Source organism: Phocoena sinus, chromosome 21 (assembly GCF_008692025.1).
Source record: "Phocoena sinus isolate mPhoSin1 chromosome 21, mPhoSin1.pri, whole genome shotgun sequence".
Lineage (NCBI taxonomy): Eukaryota > Metazoa > Chordata > Mammalia > Artiodactyla > Phocoenidae > Phocoena > Phocoena sinus.
The window spans coordinates 17,186,497-17,206,094 of record NC_045783.1 but is presented as its reverse complement, the minus strand read 5'-3'; the positions used below and the strand labels follow the sequence as shown (position 1 = coordinate 17,206,094).

General features: G+C 39.2%; 1 protein-coding gene across 3 annotated transcripts in view; it reads right to left on the bottom strand.

The window, feature by feature from the left end:
• The window catches only part of ASAH1 (N-acylsphingosine amidohydrolase 1), a 46,115-nt gene that overhangs the window by 20,652 nt on the left and 5,865 nt on the right, over positions 1-19,598 (bottom strand). For 2 of the 3 annotated variants that reach the window (XM_032618338.1, XM_032618340.1), the window contains exon 2: positions 8,301-8,347. In XM_032618338.1, coding sequence (XP_032474229.1) covers positions 8,301-8,347 — 47 coding nt within the window. Of the gene's footprint in view, positions 1-5,954; positions 6,173-8,300; positions 8,348-19,598 lie in introns of all 3 variants that reach the window. The other variant, XM_032618341.1, reaches the window with a different exon arrangement.

The window sequence follows — 19,598 nt, the reverse complement described above, 5'->3', positions numbered from 1 at the left end:
CACTGGGGTGCATTTGTCTTTTTAAATTATGCTGTTCTCTAGGAATATGCCCAGTAGTGGGATTGCTGGATCATATGGTAATTCTATATTTAGGTTTTTTTTTTTTTGCGGTACGCAGGCCTATCACTGTTGTGGCCTCCCCCGTTGTGGAGCATAGGCTCCGGATGCACAGGCTCAGGGCCCATAGCTCACGGGCCCAGCCGCTCCGCGGCATGTGGGATCTTCCCGGACTGGGGCACGAACCCGGGTCCCCTGCATCGGCAGGTGGACTCTCAACCACTGCGCCACCAGGGAAGCCCTATTTTTACTTTTTTAAGGAACCTCCATACTGTTCTCCATAGTGGCTGTATCAATTTACATTCCCACCAACAGTGCAAGAGGGGTCCCTTTTCTCCACACCCTCTCCAGCATTTGTTGTTTGCAGATTTTCTGATGATGCCCATTCTAACTGGTGTGAGGTGATAACTCATTGTAGTTTTGATTTGCATTTCTCTAATAATTAGTGATGTTGAGCAGCTTTTCATGTGCTTCTTGGCCTTCTGTATGTCTTCTTTGGAGAAATATCTATTTAGGTCTTCTGCCCATTTTTGGATTGGGTTACCTGTTTCTTTAATATTGAGCTGCATGAGCTGTTTATATATTTTGGAGATTAATCCTTTGTCTGATGATTCCTTTGCAAATATTTTCTCCCATTCTGAGGGTTTTCTTTTTGTTTTGTCTATGGTTTCCTTTGCTGTGCAAAACCTTTGAAGTTTCATCAGGTCCCATTTGTTTATTGTTTTATTTATTATTTATTTATTTTTTGCGGTACGCAGGCCTCTCACTATTGTGGACTCCCCCGTTGTGGAGCACAGGCTCCGGATGCGCAGGCTCAGCGGCCATGGCTCATGGGCCCAGCCGCTCCGCGACATGTGGGATCTTCCCGGACCGGGACACGAACCTGCGTACCCTGCATCGGCAGGCAGACTTTCAACCACTGTGCTACCAGGGAAGCCCTATTTTTGTTTTTATTTCCATTACTCTAGGAGGTGGATCAAAACAGATATTGCTGTGATTTATGTCAAAGAGTGTCCTTCCTATGTTTTCCTCTAAGAGTTTTATAGTGCCTGGTCTTACATTGAGGTCTTTAATCCATTTTGAGTTTATTTTTGTGTATGGTGTTAGGGAGTGTTCTAATTTCATTCTTTTTCATGTAGCAGTCCAGTTTTCCCAGCACCACTTATTGAAGAGACTGTCTTTTCTCCATTGTATATCCTTGCCTCCTTTGTCACAGATTAGTTGACTATAGGTGCGTGGGTTCATCTCTGGGCTTTCTATCTTGTTCCATTGATCTGTGTTTCTGTTTTTGTGCCAGTACCATATTGTCTTGATTACTGTAGCTTTGTAGTATAGTCTGAACCCAGGGAGTCTGATTCCTCCAGCTCTGTTGTTTTCCCTCAAGACTGCTTTGGCTATTCGGGGTCTTTTGTGTCTCCATACAAATTTTAAGATTTTTTTCTTCTAGTTCTGTTAAAAAATGCCGTTGGTAATTTGATAGGGATTGCACTGAATCTGTAGATTGCTTTGGGTAGTATAGTCATTTTCATAATATTGATTCTTCCAATCCAAGAACATGGTATATCTCTCTATCTGTTGGTATCATCTTTAATTTCTTTCATCAGTGACTTATAGTTTTCTGCATACAGGTCTTTTGTCTCCCTCGGTAGGTTTATTCCTAGGTATTTTATTCTTCTTGTTGCAATGGTAAATGGGAATGTTTCCTTAATCTCTCTTTCAGATTTTTTCATCATTAGTGTATAGGAATGCAAGAGACTTCTGTGCACTGATTTTGTATCCTGTTACTTTACCAAATTCATTGATTAGCTCTAGCAGTTTTCTGGTGGCATCTTTAGGATTCTCTATGTACAGTATAATGTCATCTGCAAACAGTGACAGTTTTACTTCTTCTTTTCCAATTTGTATTCCTTTTATTTCTTTTTCTCCTCTGATTGCCATAGCTAGGACCTCCAAAACTATGTTGAATAATAGTGGTGAGAGTGGACATCTTTGTCTCCTTCCTGATCTTAGAGGAAATGCTTTCATTTCAGTTATTCACCATTGAGAATGATGTTTGCTGTGGGTTCATCGTATCTGGCCTTTATTATGGTGAGGTAGGTTCCGTCTATGCCCACTTTCTGGAGAGTTTTTATCATAAATGGGTGTTGAATTATGTCAAAAGCTTTTTCTGCATCTATTGAGATGATCATATGGTTTTTATTCTTCCATTTGTTAATATGGTGTATCACATTGATTGATTTGCGTGTATTGAAGAATCCTTGCATCCGTGGGATAAATCCCACTTCATCATGGTGTATGATCCTTTTAATGTGTTGTTAGATTCTGTTTGCTACTATTTTGCTGAGGATTTTTGCATCTACATTCATCAGTGATATTGGTCTGTAATTTTCTTTTTTTGTAGTATCTTTGTCTGGTTTTGGTATCAGGGTGATGGTGGCCTCGTAGAATGAGTTTGGCAGTGTTCCTTCCTCTGCAATTTTTTGGAAGAGTTTGAGAAGGATGGGTGTTAGCTCTTCTCTAAATGTTTGACAGAATTTACCTGTGAAGCCATCTGTTCCTGGACTTTTGTTTCTTGGAAGATTTTTAATCACAGTTTCAATTTCATTACTTGTGATTGGTCTGTTCATATTTTCTATTTCTTCCTGGTTCAGTCTGGCAAGGAATGTTATGTCTTTCTAAGAATTTGTCCATTTCTTCCAGGTTGTCCATTTTATTGGCAGAGAGTTGCCTGTAGTAGTCTCTTAGGATGGTTTGTATTTCTGTGGTGCCTGCTGTAACTTCTCCTTTTTCATTTTGTAATTTTATTGATTTGAGTCCTCTCCCTCTTTTTCTTGATGAGTCTGGCTAATGGTTTATCAATTTTGTTTATCTTTTCAGAGAACCAGCTTTTAGTTTTATTGATGTTTGCTATTGTTTTCTTTGTTTCTATTTCATTTATTTCTGCTCTGATCTTTATGATTTCTTTCCTTCTGCTAACTTTGGGTTTTGTTCTTCTTTCTCTAGTTCCTTTAGGAGTAAGGTTAGATTGTTTATTTGAGATTTTTCTTGTTTCTTGAGGTAGGCTTGTACAGCTATAAACTTCCCTCTTAGAACTGCTTTTGCTGCATCCCACAGGTTTTGATTGTTGTGTTTTCATTGTCATTTGTCTCTAGGTATTTTTTTATTTCCCCTTTGATTTCTTCAGTGATCTCTTGGTTATTTAGTAACATATTGTTTAGCCTCCATGTGTTTGTGTTTTTTATGTTTTTTCCCTGTAACTGCCTTCTAATCTCATAGTGTTGAGGTGAGAAAGGTGCTTGATATGATTTCAATTTTCTTAAATTTTACTGAGGCTTGATTTGTGACCCAAGATATGATCTGTCCTGGAGAATGTTCCATGTGCACTTGAGAAGAAAGTGTAATCTGCTGTTTTTGGATGGAATGTCCTATAAATATCAATTAAATCTACCTGGTCTATTGTGTCATTTAAAGCTTCTCTTTCCTTATTTATTTTCATTTTGGATGATCTGTCCATTGGTGTAAGTGAGGTGTTAAAGTCCCCCAGTATTATTTTGTTACTGTCAATTTTCTCTTTTATAGCTATTAGCAGTTGCCTTATGTATTGAGGTGCTCCTACGTTGGGTGCATATGTATTTAAAATTGCTATATCTTCTTCTTGGATTCATCCCTTGATCATTATGTAGTGTCCTTCCTTGTCTCTTGTAACATTCTTTCTTTCTTATTTATTTATTTATTTATTTAGGGTATGTGGGCTTCTCACTGTTGTGGCCTCTCCCGTTGCGGAGCACAGGCTCCAGACGCGCAGGCTCAGCAGCCATGGCTCACGGGCGCAGCCACTCCACAGCATGTGGGATCTTCCCGGACCAGGGCACGAACCTGTGTCCCCTGCATCGGCAGGCGGACTCTCAACCGCTGCAACACCAGGGAAGCCCACATTCTTTATTTTAAAGTCTATTTTATCTGATATGAGTATTGCTACTCCAGCTTTCTTTTGATTTCCATTTGCATGGAGTATCTTTTTCCATCCCCCCACTTTCAGTCTGTATTTGTCCCTAGGTCTGAAGTGGATCTCTTGTAGACAGCATATAGATGGGTCTTATTTTTGTATCCATTTAGCGAGCATGTGTCTTTTGGTTGGAGCATTTAATCCATTCACGTTTAAGGTAATTATCGATATGTATGTTCCTATGACCATTTTCTTAATTGTTTTGGGTTTGTTTTTGTAGGTTCTTTGCTTCTCTTGTGTTTCCCACTTAGAGAAGTTCCCTTAGCATTTGTTGTAGAGCTGGTTTGGTGGTGCTGAATTCTCTTAGCTTTTGCTTGTCTGTAAAGCTTTTGATTTCTCCATTGAATCTGAAAGAGATCCTTGCCAGGTAGAGTAATCTTGGTTGTAGGTTTTTCCCTTTCATCACTTTAGGTATATCATGCCACTCCCTTCTGGCTTGTCGAATTTCTGCTGAGAAATCAGCTGTTAACCTTATGGGAGTTCCCTTCTATGTTATTTGTCATTTTTCCCTTGTTGCTTTCAATAATTTTTCTTTGTCTTTAATTTTGGCCAATTTGATTACTACGTGTCTCGGCATGTTTCTCCTTGGGTTTATCCTGTATGGGACTCACTGCACTTCCTGGACTTGGATGGCTATTTCCTTTCCCATGTTAGCGAAGTTTTCGACTATAATCTCTTCAAATATTTTCTCTGGTCCTTTCTCTCTCTCTCCTCCTTCTGGGACCCCTATAATGTGAATGTTGTTGCGTTTAATGTTGTCCCAGAGGTCTCTTAGGCTGTCTTCATTTCTTTTCCTTCTTTTTTCTTTATTCTGTTCTGCAGCAGTGAATTCCACCATTCTGTCTTCCAGGTCACTTATCCGTTCTTCTGCCTCAGTTATTCTGCTATTGATTCCTCTAGTGTAGTTTTCATTTCAGTTATTGTCTTGTTCATCTCTGTTTGTTTGTTCTTTAATTCTTCTAGGTCTTTGTTAAGCCTTTCTTGCACCTTCTCGATCTTTGCCTCCATTCTTTTTCCGAGGTCCTGGATCGTCTTCACTATCATTATTCTGAATTCTTTTTCTGGAAGGTTGCCTATCTCCACTTCATTTAGTTGTTTTTCTGGGGTTTTATGTTGTTCCTTCATCTGGTACATAGTCCTCTGCCTTTTCATCTTGTCTATCTGTGAATGTGGTTTTTGTTCCACAGGCTGCAGGATTGTAGTTTTTCTTGCTTCTGCTGTCTGCCCTGTGGTGGATGATGCTATCTAAGAGGCTTGTGCAAGTTTCCTGATGGGAGGGACTGGTGGTGGGTAGAGCTGACTGTTGCTCTGGTCGGCAGAGCTCAGTAAAACTTTAATCTGCTTGACTGCTGATGGGTGGGGCTGGGTTCCCTCCCTGTTGGTTGTTTGGCCTGAGGCAACGCAACACTGGAGCCTACCTGGGCTCTTTGGTGGGGCTAATGGTGGACTCTGGGAGGGCTCACACCAAGGTGTTCTTCCCAGAGCTTCTGCTGCCAGTGTCCTTGCCCCCACGGTGAGCCACAGCCACCCCCCGCCTCTGCAGAAGACCCTCCAACACTAGCAGGTAGGTCTGGTTAAGTCTCCCCTGGGGTCACTGCTCCTTCCCCTGGGTCCCTATCCACACACTACTTTGTGTGTGCCCTCCAAGAGTGAAGTCTCTGTTTTCCCTAGTCCTGTCGAAGTCCTGCAGTGAAATCCCATTAGCCTTCAAAGTCTGATTCTCTAGGAATTCCTCCTCCTGTTGCCGGACCCCCAGGTGGGGAAGCCTGACGTGGGGCTCAGAATCTTCACTCCAGTGGGTGGACTTCTGTGGTATAAGTGTTCTCCAGTCTGTGAGTCATCCACCCAGCTGTTATGGAATTTGATTTTATTGTGATTGCGCCCCTCCTACCGTCTTATTGTGGCTTATCCTTTGTCTTTGGATGTGGGGTCTTTTTTGGTGAATTCCAGTGTCTTCCTGTTGATGACTGTCCAGCAGCTAGTTGTTATTCTGGTGTTCTCACAAGAGGGAGTGAGAGCACATCCTTCTTCTCCACCATCTTATTTCAGTAGTCTCACTGCATTGGCATTTAATCAGTAGTGATCACTATAGAATATTTTCCTCCTTTACTGTGAACAATAAACATCATGAAATTATTTTTGAAACTTAGCATTTCCTGTGCCCTGGTCATCACAAGCAACATTAATCATTGACTAAACCCACCTGGTTGTTTGGCAACTAGTCTAAGTGACACAACACACACAGGTACACAAATAAGACAGCAGATGCTAGCACCAGTGAGCAGTAGAAAAGAAATGGTAATGGGATTCAGTTGGATACAGGAGTGCCCTTGTTGTTAGTCCCTTGACCTCCAGCACTGATTTGACCGGTCAGGCTGGATAAACAGGTATTTCTCTCCTCCCTCACAACTGCCAATGCATACATCCAGAATCTGTGCACTTGATTAAAAAGGATGGTCTTAAAGGTACAGGAGGGACTTCCCCGTGGCACAGTGGTTAAGAATCCGCCTGCCAACGCAGGGGACATGGGTTCGACCCCTGGTCTGGGAAGATCCCACATGCCATGGAGCAACTAAGCCCGAGCGTCACAACTACCGAGCTTGCGAGATGCAACTACTGAAGCCCGCTTGCCTAGAGCCTGTGCTCTGCAACAAGAGAAGCTACTGCAATGAGAAGCCTGTGCACCACAACGAAAAGTAGCCCCCGCTCGCTGCAACTAGAGAAAGCCTACGTGCAGCAATGAAGACCCAACACAGCCAAAAATTTTTTAAAATTTAAAAAAAAGGTACAGGAGGATGTGTTGTCATTCAAAGGTATACGAATACCACACTTCCCTCCGAGTCCTCAACATCCATTTATAATTCATAGAGAACAAAGATCAGAGCGGAGCTAAGGACTTTCGTCTTGTGAACAAGCCAGTGAGGTAGGAAGGAATCCAGCAGAAACACCAGGGCAAACATATTTATATTATGTAGATGTGTAAATATAAGAAAAATGTTTATTTGCATATGTGTGTATGTGCGTGCATGCACACACACACACATGCTAACGTGGAACCAGTTAAATGCCCAAGCAGGGACAGTTTGCAGGGCAGTCAATTCACTGACACCTACACATAAAAGGGAGTAGGGACAAAAAAGCCTTAAATGTGGCAGGTACTCAGTAAATGTTCAATGAACTGGGGCAGAGAGAGCAGCCAAGAGACAGTCGCAATCAATAAGGCACTGAAGACCAATACAATGCCAGTGGTGATGAAAAGGAAGAGCCTCAGAGACCGAGACATGATAGAGGGCTGGAGTGTGCACTGGCTTCATAGCAACATAGAAACTGGTAACTTCTAAATTCTTCCTGCCAAATATTTGCTTCTTTCTACAGAAAGGTGAGTAAATACAAAGAATTTAGTTTATTATGGTTTCACTGTATCTAGGACAGAGGCTATTTAGAAAACATAATTCAGACAAGTGTAGCACAATATATATATACTTGAAATGCCATAAAAACTGAAATGTCATCTTGATATTACTGGTTAAAGTTGTACGTACTCTGCCTTCCCTTCCCTGCAGCAAGCTTTTAGTGAGAGGGAAGAGCAGGGATAGTACGTTACCCTTCCCGACACACCTCTTCCTTCTTTTTCACATTCTTTACCCTCTGGGCCAGTGAGCTGTTTTTATGTCTTTCCCACAGGCTTATTTAGCCACATAGGATATGAAAAGGTCAAAACCCCAAACTAAAAATATTAATGTAAACACACTAAAACACGATATTGGCCCATCCCTATGTTTTCCAATCCTGTTTTGTCCTCAATAGCTTTGATTATCATGCCAGGGTTAATTTTTTTAATGTTTCACATGAGACCCTACACTTTTTTGTTTCAGTATGATCCAGTAGTTTATACTCAGGCACCACAGAAAATCACAGGTCACCTCTGCATTTGTCATGATGAGAAAAATACTCAGGGGTAGATAGAAGAATTTAGTGGAGAATGGAAATCGCTTTTTTTCTCCTATGATTTCAAAAGGCTTGAAATGGACATTTTCATCATGGGGTATTTTCATATTTGTTCAAAGTCCTAGCCAAATGCATAATACACAAACCTGAGGGAAGAAAAATTTGTCTCAGGATAGAAGAAGACATGACTGAAGTTTTTATTCACTGTCATTATTATTATGAGATTATCACATGGAGAAAAGTCTCCACGAAGGTCAGAGTGAGTCTTGATCACCTGATGTTTACTCACGTTGGTCCAGAGGGAGGATAGGTTGATTTTCTGCAGTCTTCCGTCCACTAAAAAACAAAGACAATTAAGTTTCAGAAAAACAAACTGAGTAGGCAATCTGCAAAAACAGCTGAAGCTTGTGAAGACAAAATCAAGTATGATCTGCCTCTTTAGACCATTTCAATGCCTCTTAAAAGTCTTTTCCTCCCCTGAAAACTTCTAAAATCTCAAACCTAAGTGCATTTTCACTCAATGCAATTTGCACTATTTGCCAGGTATTGTAATTTCCCTTTTCTACTGCAAATATATTGAGTAAAGAGAAAATATAAGAACGTAGATGGACCGAGTTCCCTGGTGGCCCAGTGGTTAGGGTTCTGGGTGTTCACTGCTGTGGCTCGGATTCAATCCATGGTGGGGGAACTGAGATACCCCACAGTGATTTATCATTCTTTTATTACTAGTTCATGATGCCAAGGCATGTTCATCTCCTTTCTGCTGGAGACCCAATATTGTAAAAGACAAAAAAAAGTTTTTTTAAGTAGTATAAATCCACAATAAAAGGAAGGCGAAGTAGGGAAGGAAACTACTAGAACTGTAGTTTGAGCTCAGAAAATATATCTGCAGCAAATTTGTGTGGGAATGAGATCTCACATCCTGTTTTAACTTTTGATTGTATGGGAAGTATATAAGGTAGCTTGACATTACCTGAGATTCAAATACTAATTGTTGTCAAAATACTACAGTATGTTTCCCATATAAGTACTGTTTTGCCTTGTAATTTTAGGTTGACCTCATTAACTAACAGCATCAAGTGTAAACTTAAATTATCAAAGGATAATTTAATTAGCATTTAAATTCTGTTTCTAAATTATTAGAATACAAAATATTAGATATGAAATAATATCAATTTGATAATTCAGTATCAAATTAGCAAAAGCTAATTTCCAAAGCCATTCAGTGTTCGATAATAGTGACTGAGGGTGGTTCTTCTTATTCAGAAAAATTTCAGTCTCAACCTTGAGCTCAAAAGTTGTAGTAAAACTTCACTGCTGCCAACCTATCTAACTGTTGAGTGGTAGGGGCAGTCAGGATATTCGGCATCTATTTCTTACAAAATTCACTCAAGTGAAAATCTATGAGAGCAAAAGAACTTCATGGTTGAATAATAACAGAATGATCGATTTAAGTATTGTCCACAAAGTACCTGCCAATCAACAATATATTTAATAACCACAAGCTTTAAACATCTTGCATTTTCAGAAGTTTTGTACATTTGTCCAACCAAGCTTTTTTTTGCTCCACACAAATTTTTACCACTGTCAACTGTTACACATCATGGCAGATTCCACTTCAGGTCTTTCTGAATTACTCAATTCTCAACTTCTTTAAAAACATCCCTGCCTGTTGTTGTTTTATGCAGACTATTCATAGAGACTAATTCTTTAGTCTCAAACTTGGCATCGGATGCTCTAATAAATATTGATAACTGATCAGTACCAAGAGTCAAGAAAAACAACTAGGAATCATTTGCCTTGTTCTTTAATTGATGTTGATGTTGCTGCCACAGTCCCAGGCAACTGTTCTCGGCTAAAAGCTTATAGTGTGAAACAAATTTTCTCAGGACACATTTCTTCAACTTCTACAAGCAAATGTGATTCCATCAACTCATCTTTGGCAAATGGCTTTTCTTGCTTTGCTAACAAATAAGCTACTTGGAGACTTACTTTGGCTGCAGCCTCATTTTACTTTGTAAAATGTGTAAATAAATTCTGCTGTGATGAGATACTCTAGATCTTGTTTTTCTAACCACTTTTTTCCCTAGGAGTTGGGAATACTGTGATGACTGCTCGGTCTCGTAATGTCAACATACACTGTATTCTTTTAGCACAACTCTAGCGTCACTGTGTAATAAACACAATGCTTTGCCAGCTAATTAACAAGATAATCCCTACTCCGCTTGGCCTCAAAGCACGTCTGAAGTCCACTTTTCTCTTCTTTTCTTGTTTTGACGTGATAGGTTTAGACTAGTAATTTTCTTAAAGATTAAAAATAACCTGGTGCATTGATACATGCGGCACTTAAAATGCAGCTGAGTTATAATTGCATAAGCGTCATCTGAAGTGTACAGAGCACCAGTGAAAGCTACGAGCACACTGCATTCAGGCTCTGCTGCAACAACCCAACTGCTGTAGTGCTGAAGCAGCCAGACAAAATGCAAACAAACAAGTGTAGCTGTGCTCCAATACAACTCAGTTTATGGACCCTGACGTATAAATTTTACAAATTTTGACATGTTACAAAATATTAATCTCCTTTTGAATTTCCCCCCAACTTTTAAAAGACGTAAAAACCATCCCTCACTCGCAGACTTTAAAAAAACAGGTGCCAGGCTGTAGTTTGCCAACCACCACTCAGGGTACTAACACCCATACAAGTTGCCCTTGCTCTTGCCAGATGATCTCTTCAGTTTCTGTCAAGGAAAACCCTTTGAGGTGGTATGTATGTGTGAAAAAAAGAGAGAAGAGGGGAAGAGAGTGTGTGGGTTTAGTCTTTTGCTTAGCTATCATGTTATATGCAGTTCTCTGTGCAGAGTTTGGGATGGGGGTTATTTTCTGTCTGCTGGCCCCTCAACTAAACTCTTTTCATCCTCATCTATTATTCTTACTCTCCAGAATAAATGCTACTCTGAGCCAGGAACCTCTCTGGGATCTCCTTTCCTCACAACAGCTTTGTCCACTTTGTCTCATCAGTCAAAACTCCTCCACCTACTACCTAAATGCCGAGAAGTAACTAAAAATCTCTCGGACATACCGCGACTCAATTAAAATCATATGCTCGTGGACTGATATTAGTCTTTGGTGGCACTTAGTTGTATTAGTTTCCTATTGCTGCTGTAACAAATTACTGCAAACTTAATGCTTAAAACAACACAAATTTATTATGTTACAGCTCTGAAGGTTGTAAGTCTAAAATGGTTCTGCACAGCTGAATTTCCCCTGGGGCCCCAAGGCAGAATCTGTTTCCTTGACTTTTCCAGCTTCTAGGGATCGCCTACATTCGTTGGTTTGTGCCCCCTTTCCTCCATCTTCAAAGTCAGCAGTATAGCATCTTCTCTCTTCTTTGGCCTCCTGCCTCCCTGTTATAAAGATGTCCGGGAATATATCGGCCCCCTTGGATAATCCAGCACAGCATCCCCATCTCAAGATTCTTTACTAAATCACATTTGCCAAGTTCCTTTTGCCATAAAAAATAACATGTTCACAGGTTCTAGGAACTAGGACATGGACATCCTTGGGAATGTTCATTCATCCTACCATTATTTATTTATTACCATCCATTATTCATCCTACCATATATCTATACAAAAAGACATTTTCAAAGATGAAATATGTAAAATCTCATTACAGATCAGGAATAACATAGAAACATTTGCAATCACTTTGGGACACTAACCCTAAGTGCCAAAAATCAAATGCCCACCCCACAAGAATTCAATTCTTCTCATTAGAAGACCTCTTTACAAAAAGTGTACTAACTTGTTATTAAAACATTTTCATCAATAAGAATTATATGGGAATTTGTCTTCTCTCTTGTCATATAAATATCTATATAACATCCTTGATTTTGCCTCTTGGCCCACAGCGCCGAAAAGATTTACTATCTGGCCCTGTGCAGGAAAAGTTTAACAACTCCTGCCTGAGAGTAAAGGCCTCCTATTCTAACATTTAGAAAAATACAAAGGAAACTGGGCTTCCCTGGTGGCGCAGTGGTTGAGAGTCCGCCTGCCGATGCAGGGGACACGGGTTCATGCCCTGGTCCGGGAAGATCCTACATGCCGTGGAGTGGCTGGGCCCATGAGCCATGGCCACTGAGCCTGCGCGTCCGGAGCCTGTGCTCCGCAACGGGAGAGGCCACAACAGTGAGAGGCCCACGTACCGCCAAAAAAAAAAAAAGAAAACAAACAAAAAACTAGCTCCAAAATATCCCAATACTTTAAGGAACTGATGAAAATATAAAACAAAATAATATAAATTAATATCGGATTCAATACTCTAATAGTAACCTCAAGAGAAATTCAATATACTGTTATATCTATAAAACAAAAACAAGATGTTGTAAAAAATAAGTTCGACCAGGTAATTAAAAACATAACTGCTGGGCTTCCCTGGTGGCGCAGTGGTTGAGAGTCCGCCTGCTGATGCAGGGGACGCGGGTTCATGCCCCGGTCCAGGAGGATCCCACATGCCACAGAGCGGCTGGGCCCATGAGCCATGGCTGCTGAGCCTGTGTGTCCGGAGCCTGTACTCCGCAACGGGAGAGGCCACAACAGTGAGAGGCCCGTGTACCGCAAAAAAAAAAAACCCAAAAAAAACATAACTGCTCATCCATCAATAGATGAATGGATAAAGAAGGTATATAAACATAATGGAATACTACTCAACCACAAAAGGAAAGAAATTTTGCCATTTGCAGCAACATGGATGGACCTGGAGGGCCTTCTGCTTAGTGAAATAAGTCAGACAAAGAAAGACAAATACCATATGATCTCACTTATATCTGGAATCTAAAAAGTATAACAAACTATTGAATATAACGAAAGACAAGCAGACACAGATATAGAGAATAAACTAGTGGTTACCAGTGGAGAGAGGGAAGCGGGGAGGGGCAATATAGGGGTAAGAAATTAAAAGGTACAAACTATTAGGTATAAAATAAGCTACAAGGATATACTGTACAACATGAGGACTACAGCTAGTATTTTATAATAACTATAAATGGAGTATAACCTTTAAAAATTCTAAGTCACTATATTGTACACCTGTAACTTAAATAATATTGTACATCAGTTATACTTCAATAAAAAACGTAACTGCTGAAATAAAAAGGATAGGAAAATAAAGGCGAGGAAATCTCTCCCAGAATACAGGGAAAAAATTATATAGAAAACACAGGAGGAAAAAAAAAAAGAAGAGAATTAGAGAATCAGTGCATGGGGCCCAACATCTGATTAACTGGATTTCCAGAAAGAGAGCAGAGACAATAAAGAGGAGAAAATTATGAAAGAAATAATATAGGAAAATTTCCCACAGCTGAAAGGAGATGAGTCCTGAAAATGAAAAGACCTACTGATTATTTGAAATAATGACTGAATACAAGGGCTTTCAGTCAGACACATCACTGAGTTATTTCAAAACATAAAGGTTAAAGAGAAAAACATAAAAGCTTCTAGCACCGCATTTGGGCCAGGGGAAGTGGGTTTCCTACAAAAGAATAAGAATCACACTTCCACCAAACTTCTCAACAGCTATATAAATGCTAGAAGAGAGTGATGCCTCCAAACTTGGCAGGAAATTGATTTAAAACTAGAATTTTATAGCTGGTAAAGGCATCAATCAATTTTGAGTTTATTTAAAGTGTTTACTATTAAGTCACTGCAAGGACTCAGAAAGTTCACCTCCCATACATTCTTTCTTAAATTAGTTCAAGATTTACTCTAGCAAAACACTGGCATAAACCAAGAGAAAGATGGGACAGGATCCAGAAAAGAATGGCTCCAACTTAACATAGAGTGGTAAAGGGAGCCCTTAAGGTGACAGCTAGTCAACAGACCTAGAAAGCAATAGTGCAACATTATATCAAGGAGATAGGTGCCCTAAAAAGTGGGACTCTACAGAATAAACTGTACGGTTGAAAGGCTGGAAGAATTTGAGAATAGGATAAGAGGCACACAGTGTAAGAAAAAAGAAAAACAACCAGAAACTATAAGGGGAAGCTACAGTCTTGGAAAAGAATGGTCCAAATAAAAAGAAAATGGTCTCAACTAGAAGCGGAATTCAGTAGGTTTCAAGAAGAGTAGACAGGATATTGAGAAGATATGTCAGAAGCTGAAAAATATACAGGATACAGTGATGATGGCATAGGTTTGTTTTCTTCTTCTAATGAGAAAAAGGGAAAGAAATTAGAAACTCCAATGAAAAAATTTGTACAAGGCGTAATATAAATATGAAGCAAATTAAAATGAAGCAAATTAAAATGAATATGAGCATTTGGCATGAATATGAGTATTTGGTAGAAAATATATTTGAATATATATTTTATATATATATAAAATATATATATTTTAGTGCCGTTAGAGTTACGGCTTTAGAATTCTAGAGAAGGACATGTAATCACAGCACACTGAGCAATGACCAATGTTTTCAAGTCACACTTCTTTAAACATTGTTTACCGTCTTCATTCTTTGAAAGGAGACATACGAAGCATAGATGACTCAATTACAGTTACAATTATGTTACCAACGTTTACTAAACAAGACTGAAAGCACATAGAACTGAAGAAGAAAAGGGAGAAAAAGGTAGAGGGGTCAAGGAGTCCACTTGCCCCACTTCAATATTGTGCTTAAGTATTGAGCCATGGCAATTAGACAAGAAAATGAAATAAAAGGCATCCAAACTGGAAAAGAAGTAAAACTGTCTCATTTTCAGATGACACTATCTTCTACAGAAAACCCTAAGGAATCCATTAAAAACTTTTTAAAAATAATAAACAAGTTGGGCAAGGTTGCAGGATACAAGATGAATGTACAACAATCAAATGTATTTCTATACAGTAACGATGTGCAAATTGAAATGAAACTAAGAAACTACTCCACTTACAACAGCATCAGAAAGAATACTTAGGAATAAATTTAACCAAAGATGTGTAAGACTTGTACACTGAAAACTACAAAACACTGTAGAAAAAAAATTAAAGACCTAAATAAATGGAAAGATATACATTGTTCATAGATTGGAAGACTTAATATTGTTAAGATGGCAATGCTCCCTAAATTGATCTACAGATTCAATGCAATACCTATCAAAATCCTAGATGGCTTCTTTGCAGAAATAGACAAGTGATCCTAAAATTCACATTGAAATTCAAGGGACGCAGAACATCCAAAACGTTCTTAAAAAATAATAATAAAGTCAGAGGACTGACACTTCCTGATTTTAAAACATACTATCAAAGCTACAGTAATTAAGATAGCGCACTACCAGCATAAAGATATAAATCAATGGAATAGAACTGAGAGTGCAGAAATAAACCCTTACATTTATGCCGATTACAAAGCATATATTTGGTAAAAGATTTGTCTAGAATATATAAAAATCTTACAACTCAGTAATAAAAAGACAACTCAATTAATAAATGGGCAAAGGATCTGAACAGACATTTCTCCACATAAAATATAACTCAATAAGCAAATGAAAAGATGCTCAACATCATTTGCCAATAGGGAAATGCAAATCAAAAGCACAATGAGGGCTTCCCTGGTGGCGCAGTGGTTGAGTCCGCCTGCTGATGCAGGGGACGTGGGTTCGTGCCCCGGTCTGGGAGGATCCCACGGATCCTCGCGGAGCGGCTGGGCCTGTGAGCCATGGCTGCTGAGCCTGCGTGTCCGGAGCCTGTGCTCCGCAACGGGAGAGGCCACAACAGTGAGAGGCCCACGTATGGCAAAAAAAAAAAACAACAAACAAAAAACAGCACAATGAGATACCACTTCACACCCAACAGGCTGGCAGTTACAATAATAAAACAAGTGTTGGCACGGATGTAGAGAAACTGGAACCCTCATGTACTGCCAGTGGGAATATAAAATAGTGCAGCTGCTTTGGAAAACAGTCTGGCAGTTCCTCAAAGAGTTAAACACAGAGTTATGATGTGACCCAGCAAATTACTCTCCTAGGTATAAACCTAAGAGGCATGAAAACATGTGTTCACACAAAAACTGTACATAAATGTTCACAGTAGCATTATTCATAACAGCCAAAAGCAGAAACAACCTAAGTGTCCATTAAGTGATGAATGAACAAAATATGGTATATCCGTAAATGGAATATTACTCAGTCATAAAAAGGAATGCACATTTACTGTACTGATGCTACAATGTGAATGAACCTTGTAAACATTATGATATGTGAAAGAAGCCAGTCACATGTATTGTATGATCCCCTTTATAGAAAATGTCCAGAATAGGTCAATCTATAGAGACAAAAAGTAGATTAGCGGCTGCCTAAGACTGAGAAGCAGGTTTCAGGGTTAAGGCTAAGTGGTGAGGGGTTTCTTGGGGGTGATGAAAATGTTCTAAAATTGATTGTAGTGATGGTTGTACAACTCTGTGAATATACTGAAGCCATTAAGTTGTATACTTTTAGTGGGTGATTTGTATGGTGTGAATTATATCTCAGTAACACTTAAAAAAAGAAAAAAGAAAGGTTGAGGGAAGATTGTTGAAAGTAAACTAAATTTTTATCCATCACTGAGATGGATACGTATGAGAGCAGACAATGCCTCAAGTGGATTCAGACAAATTCAGCATAAACACATTATCAGTAGCAGTATTCATAAAGCTAACCAGGGGTGATATTTGGATCTCTCAGCACCCAATTTGGCATGGGCACCAATTAATCAAAACAGACTGAGCTGCAAATAACTAGTAGGACAGTAGAGGTGGTATCTTGCTGAACATCACCTGAGTACGAACAGTTAAAAGTGTCTGCTTCTGAGATGAAAACTCTAATTCGAAAAGATACATGCACCTCAATGTTCACAGGAGCACATTTACAATAGTCAAGATGTGGAAGCAACTTAAGTGTCCATCAACAGATGAATGGATAAAGAAGATGTGATGTATATATACACAATGGAATACTACTCAGCCATAAAAAGGAATGAAATATTGCCATTTGCAGCAATATAGATGGACCTAGAGATGATCATACTAAGTCAAGTAAATCGGAAAGACAAAGTATCATGTGATATCACTTATATGTAGAATATAAAAAGTAATATCAATACAAATGAATCTACTTACAAAACAGAAATAGACTCACAGACATAGAAAACAAACTTATGGTTACAAAAGGGGAAAGGGAGGGAGGTAGGGAGGGATAAGTTAGGAGTATGGGATTAACAGATATGTACTACTATATGTAAAATAGATAAGCAACAAGGATTTACTGTATAGCACAGGGAACTATATGCAGTATTTGTAATAACCTATAATGGAAAATAATTTGAAAAAAATATATAACTTAATCACTTTGCTGTACACCTGAAACTAACGCAATATTGTAAATCAACTATACTTCGGAAAACACGACAACAATTAACAACAAAAACAACAAAAAAGTGTTTGCTTCCAGAGAAGGGGGATGGGGTAGAAAGAATAAGCAGGGAGACGGCTGGGTTTTTTTTATCATAAGCCTCTCTATATTATTTGATTTTCCTTAACTATGTACACTTTGATACATTTTAAAATATCAAATTAAAAAACTGCATGATTTCATTTACATTATGCTGAGGATTTTCAGAGTGATTCCCTGACATGATTTTAAGTTTTTTTTTAAAAATTTATTTATTTGGGCTTCCCTGGTGGCACAGTGGTTGAGAGTCTGCCTGCCGACGCAGGGGACGTGGGTTCGTGCCCCAGTCTGGGAAGATCCCACATGCTGCAGAGCGGCTGGGCCCGTGAGCCATGGCCGCTGGGCCTGCGCATCCAGAGCCTGTGCTCTGCAACGGGAGAGGCCACAACAGTGAGAGGCCCGCGTAACGCAAAAAATATATATATATTTATTTAATTTATTTATTTTTGGCTGTGTTGGATCTTTGTTGATACATGCGGACTTTCTCTAGTTGCAGGGAGCGGGGGCTACTCTTTGTTGCAGTGCGCGGACTTCTCATTGCGGTGGCTTCTCTTGTTGCGGAGCACGGGCTTCAGTAGTTGTGGCACACGGGCTCAGTAGTTGAGGCTCATGGGCTCTAGAGTGCAGCCTCAGTAGTTGTGGCGCACGGGCTTAGTTGCTCCGCGGCATGTGGGATCTTCCCATACCAGGGCTCAAACCTGTGTCCCCTGCGTTGGCAGGCAGATTCTTAACCACTGCGCCACCAGGCAAACACTGATTTTAAGTATTTTTAGCTGTCAGTATCTCAAATTATTTTAAGATAACAACATATGACTGCATTGGAGGGCAGGGTATTCTAAATTCACTAGTCCTTGCTTAGTGAAATTGGAAATGGACACCAAAAAGCAACACTCTACTTAAGAACATCTTGATTTAAAACTACGAATTTTCCAAACAGCACTTAATAAGAAGGGCAAATATTAACTTTAGAAATACAACTCTTACTTCATTCTAACTTATTCACTATTAAGATTCTTCTAAATATCAGCGCTTTTGGTGAGTTTAAAATGTGATTTGATTCACAAAAATCTGATTTATGCCCTTTTCACTGAATTTCAAGTTTTCAGGAACTTTAGGGTCATGGGGTCATGTTCTGGATGCAAGGCCCAGATCCATTAGTGACAAGGTTACACAGCGGGTGACAGAGCCCCAGTTCAGGCTCCCCCTGATCTTTCTCATAGCTTCCCACAGAGATAACAAGAAAACCTCAATTTAATTCCTAATAGGGAACAATCCGCATTCCCTTCAGGGCTTTTGATGATCACTAGAATCAACTCAGTGAGTAAATGAAATGTAATGATGCTTGTCTTTCCCTAGTAATTTTATCTGCATGACCTGGGTTCCAAAGCCAATATAAAATTAAACTACAGGGCATATTTCTTACGACTGTGAGGGAAGTTACAAGTGCTCTATCAAATATTAGGAGAGTTCAACTGCCCCAGAGGTAACAGAGCAACCTAATCATATATACAAGAGTCTGAGATTGATAAGACATTTTACTATGATAATGCTGACAGCAATAAATAAACATGAAATACAAAGACATGAAATCTGCATAGAAATTGGCTGTAAGAGTAAAGGGTAAATGTGATTGTAATTTTTAAAGCTAGCAGCCATAAGATCAGGGTACTTCAGGTGTTCATAAGGTACTGACACTGAAGTCACTTTTTTTTGTTTTTAAAATTTTTTTATTCAAGTAGAGTTGATTTACAATATTATATTAGTTTCAGGTATACAGCATAGTGATTCAAATTTTTATAGCTTATACTCCATTTAAAGTTATTATAAAATATTCACTATATTCCCTGGAGTGTACAATATATCCTTGTAGCTTATTTATTTTATATATAGTAGTTTGTATCTCTTAATCCCCTACTCCTTATTTGCCTCTCCCCCTTCCCCCTCTCCACTTGTAACCACTAGTTTGTTCTCCATGTCTGTGAGTCTGTTTCTGTTTTGCTATATTCTTTTGTTTGTTTTATTTTTTAGATTCCTTGTATAAGCGATAACATACGGTATTTGTCTTTGACTTATTTCACTAAGCATAATAGCCTCTAACAACAGTCATTTTAAACAAAAAGATTAGATTTG